The sequence below is a fragment of the Myotis daubentonii genome, chromosome 6 (genome assembly GCF_963259705.1).
Source record: "Myotis daubentonii chromosome 6, mMyoDau2.1, whole genome shotgun sequence".
NCBI classification, from domain to species: Eukaryota; Metazoa; Chordata; class Mammalia; order Chiroptera; family Vespertilionidae; genus Myotis; species Myotis daubentonii.
In genome coordinates, this window is record NC_081845.1 from 87,852,238 (window position 1) to 87,879,873 (window position 27,636).

At 42.6% G+C, this 27,636-nt stretch overlaps 2 protein-coding genes across 17 annotated transcripts in view; one reads left to right on the forward strand and one right to left on the reverse strand.

The window, feature by feature from the left end:
• Window positions 1-20,894, reverse strand: part of NFYA (nuclear transcription factor Y subunit alpha) — a 30,127-nt gene extending 9,233 nt beyond the window's left edge. Inside the window, exons 1-7 of one of the 13 annotated variants that reach the window (XM_059701766.1) lie at window positions 20,671-20,885; window positions 12,425-12,572; window positions 10,612-10,698; window positions 7,745-7,891; window positions 4,209-4,340; window positions 3,677-3,782; window positions 2,061-2,209 (exon numbers count right to left, since the gene is read on the reverse strand). In XM_059701766.1, the coding sequence (XP_059557749.1) occupies window positions 2,061-2,209; window positions 3,677-3,782; window positions 4,209-4,340; window positions 7,745-7,891; window positions 10,612-10,698; window positions 12,425-12,499 (696 nt within the window). In that variant the 5' untranslated portion in view covers window positions 12,500-12,572; window positions 20,671-20,885. Of the gene's footprint in view, window positions 1-2,060; window positions 2,228-3,676; window positions 3,783-4,208; window positions 4,341-7,744; window positions 7,892-10,611; window positions 10,721-12,424; window positions 12,573-20,294; window positions 20,632-20,670 lie in introns of those variants that run through there. The other 12 variants (XM_059701765.1, XM_059701764.1, XM_059701763.1 and 9 more) reach the window with 12 other exon arrangements.
• Window positions 20,895-21,045: 151 nt separating this feature from the next.
• On the forward strand, window positions 21,046-27,525 carry OARD1 (O-acyl-ADP-ribose deacylase 1). 4 transcript variants are annotated; one of them, XM_059701775.1, is made up of 6 exons: window positions 21,046-21,184; window positions 22,003-22,082; window positions 22,413-22,557; window positions 23,779-23,837; window positions 24,834-24,946; window positions 26,541-27,525. In XM_059701775.1, the coding sequence occupies exons 2-6, from the start codon at window positions 22,044-22,046 to the stop codon at window positions 26,641-26,643; spliced, it is 459 nt and encodes a 152-aa protein (XP_059557758.1). In that variant the 5' UTR covers window positions 21,046-21,184; window positions 22,003-22,043; the 3' UTR covers window positions 26,644-27,525. The 4 variants fall into 4 exon arrangements, with proteins under 4 accessions (XP_059557758.1, XP_059557756.1, XP_059557757.1 ...); XM_059701773.1 differs by having other exon boundaries at window positions 21,161-21,293; XM_059701774.1 differs by lacking the exon at window positions 21,046-21,184 and adding an exon at window positions 21,295-21,435.
• Window positions 27,526-27,636: the final 111 nt, after the last annotated feature.

Sequence of the window (27,636 nt, forward strand, 5' to 3'; positions counted from 1 at the left end):
TCCACCCTCAGTCACGCTCAGGGTGGGCCGATTGGGGGGTTGGGGCACCGTCCCCTGTCACACTCAAGGCAGGGTCGATGGGGAGGTGGCAGCGCCACCCCGTCACACACAGAGCAGGGCAAATCCGGGGGTTGGGGCGCTGCCCCCTGTCACGCTGATCCCGGTGCCGGGAGGCATATTACCCTTTTACTATATAGGGTAGAGGCCTGGTGCATGGGTGGGGCTGGCTGGTTTGCCCTGAAGGGTGTCCTGGATCAGGGTGGGGGCCCCCACTGGGGTGCCTGGCCAGTCTGGGTGAGGGGCTGAGGGCTGTTTTCAGGCTGGGAGTGACTGAAGTTCCCAACCGCTCCTTTATTTCTTTTTTTTTTTTTTTTTTATTCTGGGCCAGCTTTACCTTGAGGCTTGGCTCCAGCTCTTAGGCCTCCGGCTGAAAGTAGGTTTCTGGCCTTTACTTACAATGTTGCGATTGGCGGTATTTGTTACAATGTTTCTTAAACTGCTCGCTCAGAGGCCTGCAGCAGCAGGCGGGGAACGTTGGTTTCCTCCAACGATCCTCAGTCACTGAGGCAAGCAAGCCTCATGTTAGCTTCCAGCTGCCTGGCTGCCGGCCGCCATCTTGGCTGACAGTTAATTTGCATATCTCGCTGATTAGCCAATGAAAAGGGTAGCGGTTGTACGCCAATTACCATGTTTCTCTTTTATTAGTGTAGATGAAAGGCTAATATGCGAAGTGTCTTCAAAGGAGTTTGACTGGGAGTTCTATTGCTCGCTATGAACTGCACTGACCACCAGGCGGCGGCATGGAACGAAGGGAGGCCCCAGGTGGCAGCCAGCAGCCAGGGAAGGGAGCCCTGACTGGCAGCCGCAAAGCCCCAATCAGCCCTGATCACTGGGCCTAGGGACCCTACCTGTGCAGTAATTTTGTGCACTGGGCCTCTAGTATGACAATACTGTAAAACAGTTCAATGGAAAATAGGTATAAATTTACCAAGTGCTACTTAATGCCTATAGTTATACAACTAATTTAGTTAACTTATTATATAATTTAATCCTAATTTTTCTAAACAAACAAAATGAAACACTATACTAAATGTATAATGAAACAAGTCCCCTTTGCTACACTCCTTTCCCAACGTTAACTTTGAATGTCTGTATTGTTTCTTCTGGTAGCTTTCTTCCTCTCTGTGCAGGCTTCTGCTCCTCAATTCTTCATTTATCCATTTTAGGTACTATGTACTGACATCATATTTTGACATATGAGGATTTAGCTTTCAGATACCATCCAACTTTCCTTCCCTATCTTCTCACTGTATTTATATCACACATTTTTTTGGTTTCTCTAATTATAACCTAATTTTTAGCTTATTTTTTGTTTCATCCACTAGACACAATGTATTTTCCAATTGCCAAAGATCAGCAGCCTAACTCTCCCTTCATTATTTGAATTCTGAATAAGATCACATAAAATCATACATTTAATCTGTTTAATCACTACTATATCTCCAGCACCAAGAATAGTACCTGGCACTAATAGGTCCTCACAATGAATTATGGTTCACTGTAATCTATACTAATAAAAGGGTAATATGCTAATGAGACCAAACATCTTCAGGACGTCCTTCTGGACAAAGCCACAGTGGCGGGGGTTAAGGCAGAGGCGGTTAGGGACTATCATATCAGGCCAGCAGGGGAGGGCAGTTAGGGGAAGATCAGGACAGCAAGGGAGCAATTAGGGGGTGATCAGGCCGGCAGGCAGGTGAGCGGTTAGGAGTCAGCAGTCCCAGATTGTGAGAGGAATGTCTGACTGGTCACAGATTGGAGAGGGTGCAGGCCGGGCTGAGGGACCCTCCACCCCCGTGCACCGGGCCTCTAGTGTTTATTATAAAAGTAGATCTCTGTAAGTGCCTTAAGGATCAATCTCAATGCCAAGAGGTCAACATTATTAACAAGCTTTATGAGAGACATCAAATTGCAAGTTCAAGAATTTTGCAAAGACAGAGAGATATGTAGAAAAAGAAATTACAGATGAGAACAGTGAGTTGAAGAATCAATATTCTTACCATGACCATCCCTCCTGAATTGACCACATTGCCTGCCACTGGTAGTGTCACAGTGACAGTCCCTTGTCCACTGCTGGTTGTATTGGTGTTGGCTCCTGTCTGAACAATCTGTGCTCCTGCCAAACTGGCTGCTGGGATGGTGATCATGCCTGAAACAGGGACTGTAACTTTAAGAAAATAAAACATAAAACAACAAACAGGTACACAGAAAGAAGGGAACACAGTTAGCTCCTCTTCTATCTGGCACACACTCATTCACCCTGGAAAAGCATTATAAACTGAATAAGGGGGGAAAAAGCACTCACACACTCTCTGCCTGATTTACTACATAAAACCCATGTAATCACAATCTTTGAAACTCTATTAACTTTCTGTTATAGCTCTGAATAAATCTATCCTTGAAATGGATACTTTCCTGGGCATTACAATAATAGTTTTCAATAGGTGGCGAGACAGTTTGCAGTCTTCCACTTCTATGGGTCAGTCTGAGTATAGCTATACCCAATTTTTGTACTTATCAACAATCTGCTTCAGGATGGAAATTTTATAAACTTATAAATTGGTCATCCTAAACTGACAAGGAATCAGCCAGTTGCAGGTCTTAAGCTTAAACCAAGCATTCCGAGTCCCCAAACTATCAACATCAGCACCGAGGAGAATGTGTTTGCCATTTCCTGAGTTCCTGCCAGTGCTCATTCCAGTTCAGGCCCTCTCCTGAGTCATAACAAAAGCACACTGTTACTGCATCCACTGGCTCTTACATACTGCTAAGTCTTAATCACAAGTCAAACCTTTAGTCAGGGAATCTAACTGAGATGTCCCTTTTGGATTTAACTATCAGACAAATGCTTCCAAAAGCTCTTAAGTTCAGATTGAGCCATCTCCTCTCTCTGAAATACATTCTCCTCTCGAGCCCTATTTCTTCTCTACCTTCTGTATGCATTATTTACTCCTAGAACATACCTCCATAGGATTCTGCACTATGTTTATTTGTTCACATGTATGTCTCTCTTGTTAGACTAGAGTTTCTTTGAAAAGCTCTTCTTTGTTAGCAAAAGTTCTACATATGTAACCGGCACATAATAAGTGGTTTTGGAATAAATTAACAAAGAAGTGGCCCTGATAAAAATATACCTAAGCAACAACTCCTATTTCCAATCTTCTATTTAGAAAGTGTTAATATAAGATTAAAGCTTATATAATCCTTATGAGCAGTCCTTTTTTAAAAATTATTTTTCAACTACAGTTGACATACATTATTATATTAGTTTCAGGTGTACACCAGATTAATTAGACATCCCCATAAACCTCGATCCCATCTGACACCGTACAGTTATTAGGATATCACTGACGATATTCCCTATGCTGTACTTTACATCCTCATTAGGCTCAATCTTTTAACAACCACTTAGGGATTCCTACAAATGGAATTGATGTTGGTCATGTATTGGTGACAAGGACCTAATAATAATAATCAATGAAGACTTACAGAAAATCTTATTTTTCGTTCAAAAATATGTCATGTAGAGATCACCACAAAATTTCTGAAGCATCATTTGCTCAAGGGATGAAGATGAGTCCCCCAAAAGTAGACGGAAATGAATGGGCATACTTACCTTGCTGGAGAATGGTACCGTCTGCATTAACTGGCTGATAAACGATGGTTTGCCCTTCAGCAGTCTGTGCCACTTGCTGCCCCTGGACAGCAATTTGCTGCTGCGTCTGTAGGAAAGAAATTATAACACAATATAAGAGATTCTAAAATACCATAAAGGGCCATGTAGTCTTTTTCTCTTTTTAAAAATCCTCATCCCAGGATGTGTCTTGATTGATTTTAGAGAAGAAGGGAGAGAGAAACACTGATGTGAAAGAAACATTAATTGGTTGGTTGCCCCCTGTATGCATCCTGGCTGGGGATCGAACCTGAAACCCAGGCATGTGCTCTGATCAGAAATCAAACCTGCAACCTTTTGGTGTACAGGACAGTGCTCTAACCAATGGAATTACCTGGCCAGGGCTAGTCTTTTTCTTAAAAAAATAAAAAAAAATGATAGTTTTCTAACTCATTTCTACCACATGTGAAATATATGGCTCAGCTGTCTGACCCTTCTAAATCAGCTGTGCTATGTTCAGAGCTAGTGGAATTACCTGGGTCTGGCCAGCAGTAACAGCTGTCTGGGGCTGCTGGATGATGATCTGCTGGGTTTGGCCCTGCTGGCCCTGCACCTGCACAGCCTGCCCACCCTGGATCTGGATCTGTCCAGGTGGGACCAACTGTATCTGTGGAAGACAATACAAAGAAAGGTTAGTACCCTGCGGACATTGGTATCTTTTGGTCCTGGAGTATTAGTTATCCACATTCCTCTAGAAAGTGGAAAATGCTGTGAAGAGGAAAAAAACAATAAAACAGAAGTCCTCATCTGCTTTTTTTGTTTGTCTGTTAATCCTCACCCAAAGGATATTTTTCCACTGACTTTTAGAGAGTGGAAGGAAGGGGAAGAGACAGAGAAACATCATCGATTGGTTGCCTCCCACATGCCCCAACCAAGGCCAAGGGATCAAGCCTGCAACCGAGGTATATGCCCTTGACCAGAATTGAATCCGGGACCCTTCAGTCCTTGAGCCAACGCTCTATCCACTGAGTCAAACCAGTTAGGGACTGTTTGGCTATTATTTGTGAGAGATCATTTGTTTTCCACTTATGAAACAATGGGGAATTCTGACTACTGTCTTGATACTGGGTATTATAGTAACAATGTCAGTTTTTTAAAGATAGTGCTGGCACGGTCACATTATTTTTAAAGCATTTTTTACAGATGAAATGACATTTTATATATTCAAAATAATTTTTGAGAGAGTAGGTAAATGCAGATACCTTTGAGGTCCATCCACGTTATATATCTATTTCATTCTTAAACAATTTATTCACTGCTATTTTGTACTATTTTTGTTATATACCAACTTCCACTATTCTTGACTCTCTACTCCAGTTCCACTGTCTATATTAAGCCAGGGATCCTAACCTAAAATTGTGTGCAAAATGTTCCATTTATCTAGACATCTACACCTTTTCTAAGAAGAGGGCATAGGATCTCACTGGAATTCTAAAATAGAGGATCCAAGATAATAAAGAGTAAGAAGTATTCTTCTAAAAAAGAATTGAAATTTTATGCATCCTAAGAAAGGCTATGGGATTTTACTTAGAGCTTTATATATGTTAACAGAAAAGAATTTTTCTAGGAAGGTTTGATTCAGGGGTCCTCAAACTATGGCCCGTGGGCCACATGCAAATACAAATATTGTATTTGTTCCCGTTTTGTTTTTTTACTTCAAAATAAGATATGTGCAGTGTGCATAGGAATTTGTTCATAGTTTTTTTTAAACTATAGTCTGGCCCTCCAACGGTCTGAGGGACAGTGAACTGGCCCCCTGTTTAAAAAGTTTGAGAACCCCTGGTTTCATTAGTTACATACAGTCCTGCTTGGAGGGAGGAGAATGAAATAACCCTGTCAGAGACTCTTAAAGGTAGGTAAATAAATAAATATCATAAAAGCATAGAATTTAGAACTGGAATGAACCCTAGAAATCACCTGATATAAACTGCACTTTCTGATGAGAAGACTGACATACGAAAGCTTGCTTAATGGCAGACCTGGGAATGGAAAGTCAGATCACTGCATGCCCAGCACACTGCTCCTAACACTGTATCACACGGTCTCCATTCAGGAGTGGAAAAGAAGTTGTGGCAAGGGGATGAAGAGGAGGCAATAGAAGGACAGAAATGAAATAGTGTGAAAAAGAGTTAAAGTACACATACTGAAAATATATTTAAAGCCTCATACATTTATTCATGAAGAAATGTGGAAACTATTTTTAATCCTAACTACAACTCTATTGTGGCAAAAATATGCCAATAGTTTTAAAAATGTTACTATCCTTTGCCAAGCAATTTCCCTGCTCCAAAGAAACTACCCTAAGAATTCAACTGAAAATAAAACTATCATGCTCAAATAAATTTATAGTAATCTTACCTATAAAAGCAAAAATAAAATAAAATAAAGTAGGCAGGGCAGAGGTTGGCTGATTGATGTCTCTCTCTCTCTCTCTCTCTCTCTCTCTCTCTCTCTCTCTCTCTTTCTCTCTCTCTCTGTCTTTCTCTGTCCCTCTCTCTCATATTCCCTTCCTCCCTACCTTCCACTCTCTCTAAAAATCAATGGAAAAATAACCTCAGGTGAAGATTTGAAAAAACAAAACAAAAAAACAAAGTAATGTGAAGAAATTAGAAGTCTGATTTATCAAGCAGTGTGATCAGGGCTTTTTTCAACTTGTATTAAATTCCTGCAGAGAAACTAAGACACCAATGAGATGACTTTAACCATTAAAACAAAATCTATATAGTAAAAAATTAATCATTCTTCCTCATTCCCATTTCCATGCTAACAAACACATATATTACATAGGGGTTTGGCTACTAATTACAAAGATAATATCACATAGTATGTTTCCCTCCAAATTATTTTTCACCAGAAGTACGTCAGTATTAACCACCATCCTATGTCAACAGTTTATCCTTTTTAACAACATAATATTCCACATATGAATATCGTATGACTTATTCAACCACTTTCTTATTCTTATAAATAGGCATTCAGGTTACACTACAGCTCTTTTGGTAGCACAATGCTGCAATAAATGTATTTGTACATTTCTCCCTATATATCAATGCTTTTCATCCTATAGGATTCTCAAAAGTGGGATAGGTTTATGTATTTAAGAGTAAGATGCCTTCCAAAATGACTTCAGAATTTTAAATTACCTAAGTAATGAGTGTATCCTTTCCTCCACACCCATTGTAGAACTGGATATAATAATTCTTTTTAATTTTTGCCAAATTGATAAAAATCCCTCTACTTTTAATATTTGCATGTAATATCCAGAGTTGCATGTAACAACATCCTACCTACTTCTGTTAATCTCTTCTACATTTTTTGTCTTTTTTACCTTTTTTTCTGTTTTGGAATCAGTCTTTCCAGTGGATTTATCTATTTTATTGATCTCTTTAAGAATCAGCTTTTATTTACCCTTTCTACATTTTTGTTAGTTTTATTCTTCACTAATTTTAACCTACTTTTTGCTCATTTTGTTCTTTTCCTAAGTTCCTATGAGAAATATTATTAATTTATTTTCAATTAAAAAAAAAAGGCTATTAAGTTTTGCTCCAAATACAGTGTAAGGTGTTTGTGATGTGTATGGACCGAAATATCTTTTTTTCATTACTTGCGAGATGATTCAAATTATTAATTACATGGAAAGAAATGAAAAGGAAAGCATTTCTGAGCAAAAACAAGACCCCCCAAAGCAGATTATAAATTTCCTCCCTTACTGACATAAAATGCCAACAAAGCTCACTCAATGAATTACTTTTATAAAACTAGATTCCCATCTCTTCATGTTCTTTACATTGATCCAAAAATCATGCCTAATTAGTCCTTACCAGAGATGTACAATTTCTGTCTAGTTCTGCTTTATCACTGGTACTACAAAGGTGGACTACCGACTAAATGCAAATAGAGGGTAGGAAGCAATTAAATGCAACAATATCAACTGTCAAATAGCTTGTAATAACTATTCTATAAAAACCTCTACTCTGACATTATGTCTAAACACTTTTTCATATCACTCACCTGCTGCAAACCCTGGGACCCAGATACAGGTACTTGCATGATGGTTTGACCTTGACCACCAGGGACAGCCTGGACCATGATGGGTTGGCCAGTTGATGTGATTAACTGGCCTCCACTGACCTGCACCATTAATGGCTGCCCCTGGACCTAGAATGAAATAAAGTAAGTACAATGAAATAATGTAAGACACAAAATGGTTTTTACTAAAAGACAATTACTGGAACTATTTTTGCTGCCTTGCTAGAGGGTGAAAGGCAGGAGAGACCCCACCATAATAAGTCTCAAGTCCTATCTTCTTCAAGTATCTTTGTGGTATTTTTGAATACTTTAAAGTCAGATATAATGGAGTATATCCAGGCTTTGGGAAGTCTCAGTAGATATAAGGCATTTATCACCAAATATAGGCTAACTCCATAAGAAGAATTTAAACAAAATGTCAAGACTATTTGCCTTTTTAGACTAATATCCGGGAATGATCTCTAGTGAGGGCTGAAGAGGAGGCAATGAGAAGGGTAGCTAATGGCGGTGATGATGTTTAAATGCAAATTCTAAATAACCTGGAGGGAGTAAATCAAACTACCCAGCAATACAGGAGGCTGGGTAGCAAGCCACTCTGTAATTTTATGTAGAACACCCTTTCTCAAGCATAAATAAAATGTACATATTTTATCCTCTTCACCTTATATTTCTGGGAATTCTAGTCTGGTTGTCATTGAAAACATCCCACGACTAAAAGCTGCCTAGAAATATTTTCTGATCAGTTTGTAGTATCCGCGATGGAATTCCTCGCTCTGGGCCCTGCAATACCTGCAGTTATTTTAATTTTAACAGAAGCAATGACAAATATGGAAATTATACAAAGCACTCAAGCATATAAAACAAATTCCAACTTTGAAGCTCCCATGAATAAAAAGAAAACTCTAGAAGGCAGGCCATTATAAATGCTCTGTTGTACCATTTTGAGTCCCAATAAAAAATACCTAGCTAATAGAATACTTTCTAGAAGCCAAAAAATAAGCCACTTAAAAAGTGAAATGGAGTGAATGTTCAACAGAATAGCTAAAAGTCAAAAACTCATTTTTAGATTCTATCTTTGAGGAATTACTTATAATATTACAAAAGAATATTTGTATGACTAAAATAGTCATTCTTAATGCCAGTGAAAAAATGTTCAAATGAAATTATCAATCAGACCTAGAGTAAATTCGATATTAAACACCCCATCCCAAAAGTTCCAGAATCTTTAGAAATATTCGAAATCCTAGTTTTGTGAAACTGCTCATTGAGAAATTCCAGTTTAATATTAAGAAGTTTACAATCTGATTCCCCTGCTTTCTCCTTCCCTTACTTCCCCACCCCGAATCAAATCCCCCGTTTCACCAATGTCTGCATATGTTCTAGCAGGAAAAGATTTTTTTCAGAATATTTATTGCATGAATAACTAAAGAACTATTTAAAGTTTTCCAAAATAATGAGACCTTTAAGGAATAGTTTCTATTATTTCCATAAACTGTCTCCACTTCTTTTAAATAAAATCTACATATGTAGGGAATACAAGTTGTAAGGCGTAACTATTAATTTTCTAGATCTGTCATCTTAACTTCTCCCCTTGTTGACATGCTGTGAGTGCACATAATAAACCATTTGAGACTCCAAGAAGCCCACTTGTATTTACAACATACGAATGATTCCAAGGATACATGCATCAGACAAAAAGCCATACAGTTAAGAGCATGTTACATTCCCATTCCACAAGTGGTTAATGACAATATTATTTCATACATCAGTAAGATGAAGTAAGCATGAAAACATAAATACAAGCTGCTGAACTCTGAGATTTATAGTTTGCGAGAACCTATAAGTTCTTGTTCTTTCAGGCTAATTTATGTTCAGAATTGGCATCATCAAACACTGTGGGTGACAGATGTGGGGGTGGGGCTGAATCGGTAAGTAAAATGATTACAATAAGGGGTAGTTAACTGCAGGATGTTTAGCGGTTCTACATTCTAGGTCCTATTTTGAACTATTTCCATTTAGTGGACGAAAAAAGATAGGGCACCAAAGTCTTACCAGTTTCTCAAAAATACAGTCATTTTAGTCAAAGTAACCTACAGACACAGAAAAGACTAATGCTCCTGCTCCTGATCTTATATTGGAGCTGGCCAAAATATGACGCCAAGTTTGGATATTTAACTTAGCCAACATGTTAGGGAACTGCATTGGTTAAGTAAGAATTCTTATCGTGGCTATAACACCTAAAACCTATAGAAAGTATATCTATCCCAGGTATGTCCAATCTAGAGGTATGGGATAATCTTTGCAGATCTGATAAAAAAAAAAACCACAGGTCATTATTTTCCCAGAAAATAGTAGAGGCAGCAGTTAAGAGATTAACAAGATTTAGTGATTAGATAAAACTTGCCAAGTACAATGATTATTTTGCACCTGATTTACCCTTTTAATAAAAACAATCTATCCTAGCTAATGTGCACATATTTTCTCCTTTACTATTATAGTAAAGTTCATGAAATTTTATCTTGCAATCTGACAGAGTTTGAACTCTAAATAGGTTTTGATGTCCCACTTGTAAGAATTTCTTCCTATCCCTTATGACAATTCTTTCCAAGGCATTCCCAAAGAAACGTACTAGCCAAATACTGTTTTCAGAAAATTCACACTGGAGTCACTACATGACTTGGCATGAAACATTAGAAAACCGGGCATGGTATAAGTCTCAAAGACAAGTTAGCATCAAAAACATGCAACTGACTTTGCCATTCCTCCTTGAGGTCCTACCACAAACAGCACCAGACATGAGGGAAGGAGAAGTTCATGCAGTGCTTACAGAGAGTCAGAGAGGGCACCACTACCTGGAGGGTCTGGACTTGCTGGCCTGAGGCGGATGCCACCTGGGCCTCAGTCTGCAACTGGACAGCAGTGACACCACCCTGCTGCTGAGAACAGGAACAGGAAGAGCTTGAAACGTGTCAGGAATAAAATGTATGGTTCAAGGCATGAGATCACCTTACCTCTTATAGGGGAGGGAGAGATGTCTTTCATCAGCCCCACCCTACACAGAGCTTTCAAACTGTACAGACTCCCTATCCTGAAGCTGTTTGGTTGAAGGTAGCAGGACTGAAGATATTAGCCCTTTGTCCCCAGAGTGGAACTCAAAACACACTCCCATGACTCAAAAATGTCAGAACAGTTGTTATCGTTAAAACAAAATTTATTAATGTAGTCCTTCCCTCCAGAAATAGGTATTTGATTCTTTTGCCTACAATGTTATTTTAATGTGGTTTTTTTTTTATTATTTTTATTTCCTCAAACGAGTTCACAAGAACAAAGGTCTTAACAACCTTGAAGCTACAATGAAAAATTTCTGGGGCTTAAAGGCAGTCATCAGAAAGGAAGAAAAAAGCAATCACTGTGAATCAAAATCATTTTCATGAGGTTACTGTTCCCATGTCCCCAAACGAGGATTACTTCTACTCAATTGGACTTAGAAGCAATTTCAACCTAATTATTATGTTCTGCGATGGCAAGTTCTGACAGAACAAAAATTCACCCACCAGGGCATGGGTGTGAACGAAGGGCCCTTCATGGAATCCCCTTTACAAAAAAGGCAGGTGAAGGAAACTGCCAGAGCCACAGCAGCTATATGGAAGGAAAGACGAGTAAAGGAGTTTAAATAACTTCTCTATTAACGAAGAGTAGCTCTTTCTCTTGATTATTAGATAGAACTCAGCATCAGATTTTCCTTTGCCCTCCCTACAAACTACTTTTCTATATTATCTAAGATCCATTTTAGAAACAAAATACACCTAATCTTGGCCTAAGGTTAAATTGATACATGGTAATTTCTCCTATGGAGAAAAACAAGAGAAGTTTCACTAAAATAAAGCCACCTATAAAGCATCAGAAAATGTAAGCTGTGTATAAATTCACGAAAGTAACCCATTTAATTAGGGGATTGCTTTCTAATATGTGTTTATCCAGAAGAATGGCTGTCTATTATCCTCATGGTAAACTAGAACTTTTCAGAATAAGCACTGTAGTGGATCAAGTCAAAGAGCAGTAGACTTCTTAGACGCTGACTATCTTGATTTGTGTATTGTGGCCAATACCTTAGTAGATCACACACTAGCTTAATCAAGTAGAAAAACAACCAAATTGAATCCAGAGAAAACAAAAACTCCAAATTTCCATCTGAAAACAGACTAGGTGTTTTGACTTTTAATAAGATAAAAAGGGGCAATTTAAGCCAGGCCAGGCCAGTGTGACTCTGTTTGAGCTTCAACCCATGAACCAGGAAGTAACCAGTTTGATGCCCGGACTCTGTCCTCGGTGGGGGACCTGTGGGAGGCAACCAATGGATGTGTCTCTCTCATTGATGTTTCTATGTCTCTAACCCTCTCCATTCCTCTCTCTAAAATCAATAAAAACATTAAACCAGGCTCCCATGAAGAGCAAATTCTCAGTGGTCACAGGCTGGATACAGAGTTCTGAACACGGAAAACAGCAGAGAAATCACAAGTTTAATCTTCAAAAGCACTTCTTTAGCACAAGTCATTAGACCCATTCTTTATAAGATCTGGGATCTCTGAAATAATTCCCCAATTGAGTAGTGCTGTTATCAGCTCCATTGCTGTGACATTTAAAGCAGTTTTACTTCCATACCTGCTGCTGAATTGGTCCAGCCTGTACAACAATCTGCTCTGTTGAACTATTGCTGTTCGCTGTATACTGCTCCATGGTCCCTCCAAGTTAGAATCCTGTACACAGGGAACTTCACTCCGGAGGCTATAGAAGACTGTGAGGTGTACTCCTATTAAAAATATTGGGGGAAAAACAAGAGTAGAGATTGTCATTACACTATGCCAGATGATTAACTTTGAGACCTATCACTGTATTTGTAAGAAAGCAGCATGAGAAAATAGAAAATGTTTATGCAGTGTCACTTTTAACTAGGGTTACATAGTACAATCATGACAACAATATCATAATTCTATTTCATGTTTTAAAAATGCTTTTTGTCATTTCACTGGCAATCTAACCTTTCAATAATAAAAAAGCAATACCTGTGCCTTAGAAATACTCATGAGTTATAATATCACATTGTCAAAGGCTTATTTAATACTGATTTTTAAGTCTGCACATGTACTTTACAGAAGAAACAGTTCTTTAATTTATAACATGTGCTGCGAGCCAAACATGTTACTCTAGTTCCCTACATATTTAAAACTTCAGGGTTTATTATTTAGTAAGTAAATTACTCAGACCTGAAGCCAAACATTTATTTTTCTTATCAAAATCTCCATTAAGTTGCGCCAAGTAAGAAAGCCCTAGCAAAGATTTAGGAGTTTTCATTTTAATCCAGAGCAAGAAATAAAAATGAATTATACTAATGCCAAAAATAATTCTTTACAGATTAAATATAAGGAAAAATTTTAAATGGCTATGGTTTTCTCTAAAAAGACCTTAAGTTTTTTCTAGTCTTGAATTTGAATGCCTAATAACATGCCATCCTTTATTGTATCACTTTAACTTATTATGGAAATTTTCAAATATATGCAAAAGTAGTGAGAACATTATAATAAACCCCCATAGCCATAATCTGACTTCAACAATTTTCAACTCATAGTCAATCTTGTTTCACATATATCTCAACCACTTCCCACCATCCCCTGGATTATTTTGAAGCAAATCCCAGACACCGTATTATTCCCCAAATCCATAAACACTTTAGCATCTATCTCTAAAGAGACTCTTTTCTCTTTATCATTTTATAACAATGATATTGTCTCTACTATGTCATTCAAACATTAAAAAATAAATAAGTCTGTAATATCATCAAATAGCTAGTCCATGTCCAAATTTACCATTCTCATATACTTGAACAGTTGAAATAAGGACACAATTAGGTAACTTGAAGTGATATTTGAGAACCATGAATAAAGACTTGATTAAAAAATTTAAGGGAAATTTTCCTTGGAAATATGGGGGAGGCACAGGTATATAAACAGAATGCAGATAAATCTTTTTTCTCTACTTTTCTCTAGGCCTTCATAAATCCTAAAAAGTGAATAAGATTATATGTGAGAGAACTAAACTGCACATTTTAACAGCAAAGCAAGACACCACTATTAATCCACACATAATGGATGAGATCATTTGCAAGGTGTTGCAATATTTTGTGAAAGAAATAGAAATATATTCAAGTGCATATCTAAGTATTTAGGAAGAAGTGTATTGATGGCAAAAATTTACTTTGAAATGCATAAAAAAATAAGACTGATGGATGAATGGGTAGAAAGATAAGACAAGTATGGTACAATGTTAATGGTAGACTCTAGGTCAGCCGTGGGCAAACTACAGCCCGAGGGCCGGATCCGGCCCATTTGAAATGAATAAAACTAAAAAAAAAAAAAAAAAAAAAAAAAAGACCGTACCCTTTTCTGTAATGATGTTTATTTTGAATTTATATTAGTTCACACAAACACTCCATCCATGCTTTTGTTCCGGCCCTCCGGTCCAGTTTAAGAACCCATTGTGGCCCTCGAGTCAAAAAGTTTGCCCACCCCTTCTCTAGGTAGTGAGTACACACGTGTTTATTGTAAAGTTCTTTTAACTTTACTGTGAGTTTGAACATTTTTATACTAAAATGTTGAAAGAAAAATATCTTAACAAAAATTAAGCTTATCACTCATAACCAAAATGGTATATAGTATAGAAGAGCCATAAAGGATAGGATGACTGTCAATCACAGCATCATGTACCAGGTCATACAGTTCTCCAACTCACTACCATTGCTCTAATGAAATACTCACCAAGCAAATATGTAGTTTTAATTTGGATTTACATATATATAGACTAGCCAATAAGGAGTATATATAATCAGCAACACAAGTGAACTTGATAGCTATTTTCTCATTACCCACTGACAAAATGGCACTCTGATCTCTACATCAGTCTCTTCTGAATTGGTTGACTGAGTCAGCTCCAAAGAGACACTGGAAACAGTATAGAAAAATCAGGTTTTCAACCAGGCTAAGTGGCTCTGCCCGGGAAGTAAACAATCTCCCTAAACTCTATCTTGTTTCTAACTGCAGTGCACACAATAGGACTAAAGAATTAAGTCATGATACAAAAGCGTAGATGTGATTTCATTTATTTAAACCCTGAAAGGACAACAGTAATCGAGAGATAGAAAGTAGATCAGTGGTTCCCTGGGCTGGAGAAGGAGGTGGTGAGAGTAAGAGAGGAAGGGGAAAGTGGGAGGTTGATTGGGATAGAGTGCTTGGACCTTTTTGGAGTGATGAAAATGCGTTGTTCAATTGGTTACCTGCTGCATGCACCATGACCACCACCTAGGGATTGAAACTGCAACCCAGATATGTGCCCTTGACCAGGAACCGAACCCACGACCCTTTGGTCCAAGGGCTGACACTCTTAACCACTGAGCATATCAGCCAGGGTATGATGAAAATGTTTTATATCCTCACTGTGGTGGTAGTTACATAGGTGTATAAATTTGTCAAAATTCATCCAAACATAAATTGAAAATAATTACTCTTTGTATCTAAACTGTTTATCTCAAAGTTAATTAATAAAGTTGATTTAATGTCAGAAACACTTGCCCTAACCGGTTTGGCTCAGTGAATAGAGCGTTGGCCTGCAGACTGTGGGGTCCTGGGTTAGATTCTGGTCAGGGGCATGTACCTTGGTTGCGGGCATATCCCCAGTGGGGGATGTGCAAGAGGCAGCTGATTGATGTTTCTGACTCTCTATTCCTCTCCCTTCCTCTCTGTAAAAAAATTAATAAAATATATTTTTTTTTAAAAAAAAAGAAAAGAAACACTCAAACCTGTGAGGAATTTTTGTGAGTTTGAGCCCAAACTGTCAACAATTGCCAGGAAGCAGAATCTCAAGGGACTGAGATAATGATCCGGAGAATGGTGGTTTTGCACCTTATTTTACATTATAATCAAAAGAGGAGACTTATGTGGGTTACATGAAATCCACTGGTGCTAGATTAGGGAGGCGGGAGAAAGCCAAGGGGGGAAACCTCTGGGACAGGGGAAAAGAGTAAAATGACAGACACACGCGTCTTTTACATAGGTGGGTGCGGGATAGTTAACAGTCAACAATGAACTCAGTGACACTGAGGGGACGTGTGGTCTCTGCAGAGGGTGCCTGTGCTTTGAGGGGTCCGGAAAAGGAAGAATTACTCTGACATCCAAAGCTATGTTATCGTAGATGCAGTAAGACAATAGACAGGCTCGGTTAAGGTAAAGATTGGCCTTTTTCAGGGAAGATACTGGCCTAGGACATGACTACCCACCATAAACTGCTTTAGTTAAAAAGTTTTCATTTCAGACCATTCTTTGTGGTTACTTTAGTTCTCTGGGTTTGCAAGGCCGCCATGCAGACTTTCACTGAGCTGGTCAGGTTAGCATGTGACTCCTTTTCGTCCACAGTATCAAGAACTGTCCTCTACATCTCCACACCTCCCCTAACCCAAATCCCCTTATTGTATGAGATTCTTTTCTTGACCACTAATTTCCAGAAATTTGCACCTTACTCAAATAGCATATGAATTACTAATAAATAGGTCATGCAGATTTTCTTAACTAATTTATTTCATAACACAACTGCTCCAAATTAAAAACATTTAAATCTACTCTACTCTGAAGGGTAAAAAAAAAGAGCAGTTTCAAATCTAATAGCAATCCTTTCTCATATTAATGTGAAAGTGGTTCATTCTGGAACATGATATTGAGATTGCTAATGGTGAATTCAGTAACACCACTAGCTTCCGTGAAGCCGTATGTCCTACTGCTGTGAGCTTCAGTTAGCAGAACTGTTGAGGCAGTTAGACAGACATGGCAGAGCAAGGACAAAGGGCTGGCACAGAAACTCCTGAGGGCAGAAAGCCCTGGATGCCCAGCAAGGGGTAAAACTGGGAAACAGACTCTCACTCCCAGGGTAACCTTTCCTTCCCTTCCCTGGCTTTTCGTACCTCTAGTTATGCGGTTTAGACTCCTGACTTTTTCTCTCTAAAGATAGCATCTAGGCTTCTGGTGTATTTCCGCTCCAGGCCCAGAAAAGCAGCAAAACCAGACAAGCATGCCACCGCAGCCTCAGGACCAGCTGCACTGACTAATGACCTCTTGCCCTGGCGCTGATCAATCAGTGGAGACCAGGACCATGAAAGAGCACACCTGGAGAACGGTGAGGCCCTCCCGAGATTCCCACCTGCTAGAGAGAGAGAAATACCCTCAACACCAAGGATCCAGCGCCTGCTCGCCCCAGGGCAGCACACCCCCACCATCCCCTGACCCTCTTCTTCCTTGTAAGAGACCCAGTGAGACATGCAACCAGGGGAGCAATGAGCAGCAGCAGCTTGTCCCAGGCTGAGCCCCAAGCCTGTCTCCGAGGCCCCCTTGTCTCTGACTTCTCAGTGAGCCAAGCAGCACAGCCTAGGCTCCTGTTACTTCTATGCCCTTCCTTGACTCACGTCCTAAGTGTGTTTTTGCTGGCTTTGTTGTGCTGTGTCTCTTGATCGAAATCTTTCCTTCAAGAAGACAAGAACCACGACCTAGTCCTCTCACCAGTAACAGGACTGTAATAAACCTGACATTGTCTTTCCTCAAGTGCTACTTTGCCCGAGATTCTGACAAAATTAAGTCAGCCAGATTTAGTCTGTCTAGCTCTTGTTTCTAACTCAAAGTTTTGAATGTTTTTCCTCAGAGAGTGTTTATTCTGGCTAGCATGAAAATTCTCTTCTTTCCACTTCAAGGCACAGAACCTGAAATGTAGCTAATTACTAGGAATACATTTTATGTGAACCCACACATATTTTTAAAGCTTAAACTTCTAGAGTCAACTGTAAGCATGTAAAAGCCCTTAAAATTATCATATTTGACAATCACTAGCAGGAAAAGTCTAGAATAGAAGCTTTCAAACTTCTTTGACCACAATTCACAGTAAGAAACACATTTCCTACCAAACATTAAAAAAGTAACTGAAACAAAAGTTTCATGAATACTTATCTTTTACATATATATTCTCAGCCCCCCCCTCCCCCACCCTCCGCCCCAGAGGAAGAGAAAGAGAAACATCAATGATAAGAGATAATCAATGATGGCTGCCTCCTGCACGCCCCCCACTGGGAATCTGAGCCAGCAATCTAGGCGAGTGCCCTGACCAGGAATTGAATCGTGACCTCCTGGTTCATAGGTCAGTGCTCAACCACTGAGCCATGCTGGTCAGGTGATGAATACTTATCTTTTATAACATAAAATATACACTTTGATATTTTCTATTTTATTATAAAAATCACCAGCATTAGCCCACTAAATTGATTTTACAACTCAACAACTGGGTCCCGGTTCTTTGCTAAAAGACTATAACTAACAGCTGTCCTGCTTCCTTAATGTTCTCTTCAAGGTTTCTGGATTAGAGCTTCGAATTTGCTCCTTTTCTCCTCTAATGATGTATCATGTCCCAGACACTGTCTTAAAGGTTTTAGAAAAAGAAACTCTAAGAAAGATTCTAACTTCAAAGAGTCTTTAAGTTTAGTAAAGGAGTAAAAATCTGTACTGGAATCTAAGAGAAACAAAGTAATAAGGTAATCTGGAGGAGAGATTTCTTCTACTGGGGATAGACAAATCAAGGAATACTTTAGGAAAACGTGGCATCTGACCTGGTGGTAAGTGCAAGCAAGATTTATATGTGATGATGTGGGAAGGGGTGGGGTACTCCAAATGAACAACCAACATAGTAACAAGGACACAAATTTCAGCATATGAACAGCAGACTGAAAGGCCCGTGCCCCAAGTGAAAGATACTGTCTCTCAAAATTCCAAGTGCTTCTGTAGACAGGTGGGAGCTCCAGGTGTTCAGCAAAAAATAACCAGATTATACAACGATCTGTGAGGTCCAAAAGGTTGGCAACCCCTGTTTTAAAAAGTCTAGCCAAGAGTTTGGTGGCTTTAAAGTGATCAGATAGCCCGGCGGTGAGGGCACATGCCTGGGTTTCCGGCTCCATCCCCAGTAGGGGGTGTGCAGGAGGCAGGCAATGGATGATTCTCCTCATTGATGATTCTCTCTCCCTGAAGTCAATAAAAACATATTTTTAAAAAGTGATATGTTTTAAAAAATATCTAAGACACACTGCACATCTACTAATGTGGATAAGAATGAAACAACACTGGATTAGTTGTTTCTGAAACCTACCGGTTGTATGACCTTAGTAAATGTGATTAGAAAAACGGGCATCATATACTGAAGGCCTACTGTGTGCTAGGGACTGCACTGGGTGCTTCACATAAGTAAAAACTTTTATCAAGTCCTAGGGAAATCTCCCTTTCTCCCTGCAAAGAAGCCGCTGTTTTGGGACAGAACCCCGCAAGTCAGAACCTTATTTTCCTAACCTTAGATTCTCACCACTCCTGCCTACTCTGTCCCCCGCCCCTCTGACAGCACCTCGGTGCCCCTGCCCCTCTCCGCGGTCAGAAGGAGCCCCATCATCCCGAGGCCCAGAAAGGGGCGGCTACAGAAAGCTTCCAGGAGGCCGAGGGCAGCTCCCACATCAGTGCTGCCTGCACAAAACGGAACCTGGCCCCGTTACATCACTGCCCTTAGGTATTGGTCAGCTGTTCACCTGCCAATCTCCGATAGGCAGGGCAGATTCTTATTCACATCTGCCCACTCCTTCCCCATCAAACATGCCGGTGCCCGGTACACACTGCTAACTGTCCCATACTTGGTTGTCAACAGAGAGGTCTTCTTACCCTAAAACTCAACAATACCTCCTGAAAAAAAACACGTTAATATGGAATTGGAAAGTATATTAGAAAAAAATAAACCAAGAGTAGCTGTGGATTGAACTAAGACACGTTCAAAGTGGCACGGAAAGGTGAAAGGAAAAGGAATGCACACTGTCAGGGGAGGACGAGTTCACGAGGCAGAACTAAGTGTGAAAAGCGAGTTGTGCGGCCTCCGGGGAAAGAAATGCGAAGGGCGAGCCGTCTCCCGGGAGTGAGGCTCCCGGCACCAGCGGGCCGGCCAGGAAAGGGGAGCCCGCTTGGTCGGGCTCCAGGACTGAGGTGTGCGGTGCGGCCCCGGCGAGCGCGGCGGGGAGAGGAAATGACGAGCCCAAAGGGGGTGGTAACGGCGCCGGCCCGGGCCCCCGAGCCGAGCCCGGTGGAAGGAAGGAGGGGCCCGGCAGAGCTGGGAGGGTGGGCGCACTCGCCGACTCCCCGGCCCCGGGAAACGGCGGGGGCGGCCCCGCCGGCGCCGAGGCGGGACGGCCCGGCCCCCTCTTCCCGCCGCACGTCGGGGCCCCGTGGCCGCGACGCCGAGTCTTCCCAGGCCCCCCTGCCGAGCCCGGAGGACGGCGGACAGACACGGCTCCCGGAGGCCCGGGGGACGCGAGCCCCGCGGGGGCAGGTTCCCGTCCCGAGGGCCGGAGCGCGGGCAGTGCAAGGACGGGCTTCAGTGTGAGGCCGGAACGACCCGGAGGAAACCGCGGAGCCGTGCGCACCTGAGTGTAGGAACATTCATGACAGGCCAGCCCGCCACTCCCGAGCCCGAGCCCCGAGAACCTCAGTCTCAGGGTCGGGGGCGCCCGGACGCATCCCCAGCTGGCACTGGCACCCTGCAAGCCACAGGACCCAGAGGTGCCTGCCCCCCGGGGCCCCATCCCCGCGCGGGGCTGCCCTCTGAAGGCCTCGGCCGGGAGTGCCCCGGGGCGCTCGCAGGGTCTGGGCCGGGGCCGCCTGCCGCCCCGCTCGGCTAGGCTCAGCTCGACTCCCCGGGCTCGACGGGAGCCTGGGCCTTTCCTGAGTGGTCAGCGAGACCCGCCAATCCGGGCGCTGGGGCCGGCTCTGGGCCGCTGGATATTGGCTCCTGATACTCACCGTGCCTCGCTCCCCCGGTTCGCTGCCCGCGCTGATTGGCTCCACTACCGGACTCCGAAACCCAATCAGAGGCTCCAGCCACCGCTGCCGCCGCCACTGCCGCTGCCTCGCAAAATGGCGAATCTGAACAAAGGGGAATCGGGCCTCCCTCCAACCGCCTCCGCGCAGGCGCTTCTGAAACCACGCCCCCTCACACCCTGCTCGGGGCACGCCCCACCCCTCGCTGAAGGAGCACTGCGCAGGCGTCCCCGAAGCCACGCCCACTTTCCGGAACAGCTACCCCCGCCCGACGGAAAAGATACGCCGGCGTCTTCTAGACGCGCCAGGCCTTTCGACTAGGACACTGCCCTGAACATATTACTACGCAGGCGCTAACTAGCTCGTGGGCCAACTTCCCACCCCTTTCTTTGCGGCCAGGGGAGGCACACCCCGGGCTAATGCGCAAGCGCCGTTCCTTCCCGCTCGCGGTGGCGGTCTCGTTACGCATGCCCGGGTGGCGGCGGGAGACTGCACGGTATGCACCGCCGGAAGTTCGGCGGCCATCACCAAAGAGTGCTGGTCGGGCTAGCTAGCTAGAGGGGCCCGTTCCCGCGTCGCTCCCGGGTGGTGGGCGGCCATCTTAGGTGCGTACTCTCAAGGGCCGTGGCGGGATTGGTTCCGCGTCTGGTGTCGTCGGCCGTTTCCCACCTACCAGGGCCGGGTCTGGAGCCCTTCCCCGCGGGGCGGGACCTCCTAACGGCCGACTTCAGGGGCAGGGTAACCCCGGTACGTTGAGGCTGAGAGCGAGCCTCCTCGCTCCTCCCCACGGGACCCCGGGACAGGCTGTGCACCCTCGCTGACCGGCCGTGGGGTAGGAGACGAGGGTGGGAAGCTCCTCTAGGCTCCGCCCTCCTCCCCCAGCCGAGGGGAGTGAGCCTGGGAAGCCACCTTCCCTCTCCCTCCTGCGCGGGCAGTACCCCCCCCCTGCGCGTACGCTCCCGAGTTGGGGCGCGAAGTCCCTCCTTTCTTCGAGGCCAAACCCACCGCGTTTCGGGGCTGCCCTAGGCCCGCCGGGCCCGCGGAGGCGTGTCCTGGGGCCGCCTTTTCTTGGAGGGCGGAGCGGGCGCCCCGGGAAGGCGCGAAATGCGAGCGGGCCCGGCTAGGCGTTGCCCCCTCCTGGCCCCAGGCGCCTTGTGTGATTTCCTAGGGGCCGGCCGAGGTCACGTGCAGGGATGTCACATGCAGGGGTAGAAGTTGGGGCGGGAGAAGGGGAAGACGTGGGTGGTCAGGGCGATCCGAATGTAATATACTCAGGCTGCCTGAGCCTTTTTCTTGACTTTTCCCTCCTCATAGCTGGAGAAGCATTTAAATTCTGGAGATAGCAACTCGGCGTCATGGCCAGCAGCCCCAATGAGGATGCAGAAGGAAGCAGAGTGCGTAATAACCATTCACTTACGGTGAACGGAAATTCAGAATAATTGAGGTCACAAACATAAACACTTTTTCATGAAACCAATAATTGAATTGTCTCCCCCCCCACCGCGCCCACCCCCAGCTGATTTATGTTAGAAAGGCTAATGCAACCCAGACAGAGACCAGCCGTCACTTTCCTTTGACATAGGCTTTAATTCGCGTGGTTCACTGCTTACATTCTAAGGAGTTGGCTTTTGATCAAGAAGGTGGGGAAGGGTGGTGGGTACTGTAAAGGAAAACTAGTATTTTTCTGTAGCTAATAAAACATTGTCCCCCTTTGCACATTTTAGATCACCCATGTGAAAGGAGACCTTTTTGCATGCCCCAAAACAGACTCTCTAGCCCACTGTATCAGTGAGGATTGTCGGATGGGCGCTGGGATAGCTGTCCTCTTCAAGAAGAAATTTGGAGGGGTGCAGGAACTGTTAAATCAACGTGAGTTTTGAAAAACAGTTGAACTCTTATTCCCTGGCGGGAGCATCTTTTGACCTCCTGTTATACTCATTAAACAAGATATACATGTAAACAGGAGGTTCCTGGCCACTGAGTACTTTCATTTTACTCATCAGATTAAGTTTTTCCTCCACAAAAATAGCCTCTAGTTTGGGTCCTTATTACACCCAAAGTTCTTGTAAAAGTTTCTATTCTTCCTCTATCATAAAGCTCTATTGATAATACTCCACTTCTCTGGAAACCTTAATTATTCTGAAGTGCTTAGCAAAACCCACAGTTACTAGTGTGGCATTCAAGAGCCTCTGTTTACCCGTACTGCCTTTAGGAGTTTACAATCCTCTTGCTTACATACCTCTCCTGTCACTTCCCGCCAGTGATTTAAAACCAGAGGTGTATAGTAGAGTCATGTGGAGCTTCTGAAGCAGTCGCTCAGACCACAGTCCAGGCTTATTCAATCACCTTCTCCACCAGTGGTTCTGATCCCGGCCTTTAAAAAAGCAATTTCTTGCTGCTTTGTATTGTATTATATGGACATGACACTTTTTCTTGATGGAAAGCTTATAATTAGGAACTTTTTTGTACACTTACGTTCCCCATAATGCTTAAACATTAGCTCTTTGTTTTTTTTTTTTTTTGTTTTTTTAATCTATTTTTATTGATTTCAGAGAGGAAGGGAGAGGGAGACAGAGATAGAAACATCAATGATGAGAGAGAATCACCGATCAGCTGCCTCCTGCATGCTCCCCACTGGGGATCGAACCCGCAACCCGGGCATATGCCCTGACCAGGAATCAAACCGGTGACCTCTCGGTTCCTGGGTCGACGCTCAACCGCTGAGCTACACCCGGCTGGGCTAAACATTAGCTCTTTGTATGTAAAAATGAACATGCATTTGGCAAAGGAAGAATGCTGTATATTCTAAAACATTTCTAGGCAGGAGACAAAGTTTTTAAGTGAACAGTAAGGGTGTACTTGAAAATAGGAGCTGGACAGGAGATGGGGTATGAGGAAAATCGGGTTGAGAAAACATGATTAAGAAAGCTGGATGCTAAGGAATACAGCATTTAGGACAGCTGCTGAGCCAAGTGTTCATAGGCGACAATAGGTTTAGGTAAACCACTCTAAAGATTTTTTTTTAAATCTAAGAATGGAGATCAGTGTTTTGATTTTCATTTTTCTTTCTATTAAATGATTTTTTCTTAGAAAAGAAATCTGGAGAAGTGGCTGTTCTGAAGAGAGATGGGCGATACATATATTACTTGGTAAGATGGGGCCTATTCTCAATGTGTTCTAAGGATTGGTGAACAGTAGGCTGCACTGAATTCGTATTGATCATGATAGTCCATTCTAGACAACCAAAGATGTCAAAAAGCATCTGATCTCATGCCAGCTCAGGTCCAGTGGGGAGGCTGTGTGGAGCGCTGGGGTAGAAGAGAAGCATCCAGCTCCATGGGAAGGAGTCCTGTGACGTCTTCCCAAGGCCTGTGCTCTAAGACCTGGAAAAGTTAGGGATGCCTCTCGTACTTGAATCCCTTCCTCCTCATAGTGAGATAGAGAAACGGTCATGTCTTGAGACAGATTGCCCAAGCGGTTTTTCATCCTTCTCCATCAAATGCACTCAGCCGCTTGCCTGCCTGCTGCCTCAGTGGGGAGTCTTCCCCTGTGCACATGGTCCTCAGCCCCAGAAAGAGTGGCTTCTTGGTGATGGTGCTGGGTGACTTCCAGCCAGCCCACTAAGAGCTTGGTGTGGACAGCGCACTAAGGGTGTCATGTCTTTGAAAGCTGTCTGTAAGGCTGCTGGGACTTCAGTTTTATTGGGAGTACTTCCAGCTTGTCTCTGTTCTTTTATGGAGAAACACAAGGCAAGCAAGCATAGTTTCTAAGTAAATAAACTTAGGACGCTTTTGAGTGGTATGGGTTCTTGTTACAGATACGCAGCTCATCTCTTGGAAGTGGCACAAAGACTTTCACCTACTTGGCTTAGAAACAGTACACAATAGGCATAGCCTGTTAACCTCCTGGGCTTGAGAGAAGGAAAGATTATTACCTGGCGTGTCTGGGTTTCTCAGGCCCTATTTAGTTGATTTTCCTGAAGGCTTCCCATAACTGGAAGGGACAGTATGACATTTGTCATCCCTGCTTTAGACTGTTCTATAAAAATACACTTTGTTTTAATTATCAGGATGTTGGGAGATGTGATGGCTTTTCTTTGGCTATCATTTTGGACTAATAGAAGTTTGAATTCTTTCTTTACTCAGATTACAAAGAAAAGGGCTTCACACAAGCCAACTTATGAAAACTTACAGAAGAGTTTAGAGGCCATGAAGTCCCATTGTCTCAAGAATGGAGTCACAGACCTCTCCATGCCCAGGCAAGGAAATCCAGGGCCCTAAGTGAAGACCTGATTGGTGGGGTTTAGACAAATGACTTACAAGCTTAATCCAAAATACAGACTTAAAGGTGGGCAAATTTCAAAACTTTAAAAATATCACCAGTGAACCAGTTGTCAGACCTTAGACCAAAGCATACCCGTTTCTTAGCTTGGGTTGAGTGACTCAGGATAATTAAAACCCACACCTGCCTCAACCTATGTAGTAGGGAGGAACCATTGTTCAATCACATTTGTTAAATTTCTGTGTCCTCTGCCTGAATCTTAGCTTTGATTCCTGAAGCAATGTTAAACTTAAGAACCAAGACAGAGCAATTGTGATTTCCCTCTGGGTCACTGCAGGTGTCCCAAACATGTTAATCCTGCGCAAAAAAAGCTGTAAAGGATCTCTGCCTTTTAAACTGCCTGCTTGTTGATGGTCACCTTGGGCAGTAGCCAGAGGATACATCCCTGAGGTAATGTCTTAGACCAGTGATGGCGAACCTATGACACGCGTGTCAGAGGTGACACGTGAACTCATTGTTTTGGTTGATTTTTCTTTGTTAAATGGCATTTAAATATATAAAATAAATATCAAAAATATAAGTCTTCATTTTACTATGGTTGCAAATATCAAAACATTTCTATATGTGACATGGCACCAGAGTTAAGTGAGGGTTTTTCAAAAGGCTGACACGCCGAGCTCAAAAGGTTCGCCTTCACTGTCTTAGACCCTTCCTATTGGGAACTTAAGGAATGACATTGGGGCTTTTCAGTGGGCCCTTTGTGTCCTCTTCAGGAAATAGGCTTGGGCTCACCTCTCTTTCCGTCAGCCTAGTTTGAGTCGGTGCTGACCATGCATGTGGGTTTATTTCAAGCTCTAAGTTACTTAAGTGACCACAGGGTCCCTCGTCTTACACTGGTCTTTAATATACTTAAGGATTATGTATCATAAACTTTTTAAAATCACAATATTTTTTCAGGGACTTAATCATCACATTACATGAGATTAGCATTTTAAAGCCTTTCTTTCCCCCCCCCCAGAGATGTTGAGGATCAATAAAGCAACATCTTAGAAGAAAGGTGCTAGGTAATAGAGTTTGTGGGTCAATAAAGGTTTTTCACCAGGGTGTTGCAAAGAACTGAATTGCAGTCAGCTTGACATTTCTCAGCATTCCATCTTCTTTCTTTGCAGAGATCCTGTCTTTTGTCCTCTTTTTCTTTTATCTTGCTTAACTTTCCATGATAAAATGCCAGCCTTCCCCCATCCTCCCACAGCTAGTTTTCATCAGCAGACATAGGAGGATAGTGTGTGTCCCGTGTCACAGCAGTTACACATTGCTCAATGTTGCTTGGACAGTGGGGAAGTGGTAACAAGTAGGTAAAAGAGAAGTGACAGCTGTGGGATGTTGGTGCTGTCAGAAACAGCCTTGGGTGACTCACAACAGGAATGCCCAGCTTCCACCATGGCTGCCTATAGTGTGAGCTCAGATCATTGGTTCTCGTGCTCTGGGGGAATGCAGCCTAAGGGAAGAGAGCAGGATTGATTTCCTAGACACCTTCATGGCAACCAATGGCGATGTTTTATCTTTTTCAGGATTGGGTGTGGTCTTGATCGTCTGCAATGGGAAAACGTATCCACAATAATTGAGGAGGTGTTTGAGGCAACAGACATCAGAATTACTGTGTACACACTCTGAACAGATGAGCATTTTGGATGTGACCATGTTTTCCTGTGTCATTCCTACTGGGCCATAGGACTGGGCAAACTGACTTCAGAAATGATCAGAGGAAAGTTTCATGTGAAATTGTCTGTGTCACAGGCCATGCTTGGGTTTCTGTATTCCCATGATTGGACTGGGACTCTGAAGGAGGGATTGCTTGGGAAATGTTGCTGTGATTTTTTTTTCTTTTCTTTTCAGGAAGGTAGGTAATAGCCTGATATTAGGCAGGGACCAGGTGTTGGGCCCTATGATCCGTTTTGCCCAAGGATGCTACCTAATTTGTTTGGCTTGCCACTAGGTGGCAGCATTGATTCTACTTCTCTGCTGTTTAAGAGAAATTTCAGGAAGAATAACTTTCAGTTAATTTTGCATTTTTTGTCATTTGTGCATTGACTTTGTATTATCCATATGCCCTCACATTCATCCTAGGAAAGAATTTTGAGGTGTGTTTCTTTTGTTTAAATTACAAAAATGGATTTTTACATTGTTAACAAGGAATTTTGGGGGGGAAAAGTGGGAAAATAAATATCTTCTTGGGCTACAGTGAGGTTCTGTTCACATGTTTGTGTGGTTCTGGACTTGGATAACGGAGGATTCACCTATAATTTAATTTGGAAAAATCAGGGGTCTAGTGGGAAGGCAGCAAGGTGAAAAATAGGAATGGATGGCATCTATGGGTCAGCTCACTGGTAGGGCGGGATTTTAGAAACCACTCATGGTGAACTCTTCTCTTCACTACATAGCTTGTGAACCTTTCTGAATTCAGTCACGAAACATGAAATAATGTATGGTAAATGCTTGGCAAAGTGCTTACTGAGGAGTAATGACTTCTCAACACAATCCATATGAATCTTCTTCTTCAAAAAAGACTCACTTCCAAAAAAACTTCTGTTTTGGTAGTAGGGGGGTTAGGGATGATGGCCAGGTTTGTTTGTTTTTAAACTCCAGAGGACACTAAGGTATAACCAG

What these genes read in the sequence shown, in the direction of transcription:
- OARD1 (XM_059701775.1), top strand. Translation starts at nt 22,044, where the DNA reads ATGGCCAGCAGCCCCAATGAGGATGCAGAAGGAAGCAGA. An exon ending in AGGATGCAGAAGGAAGCAGA is followed by an intron (nt 22,083 to 22,412) that starts GTGCGTAATAAC and finishes TGCACATTTTAG; the next exon opens with ATCACCCATGTGAAAGGAGA. An exon ending in GGCGATACATATATTACTTG is followed by an intron (nt 23,838 to 24,833) that starts GTAAGATGGGGC and finishes TTCTTTACTCAG; the next exon opens with ATTACAAAGAAAAGGGCTTC.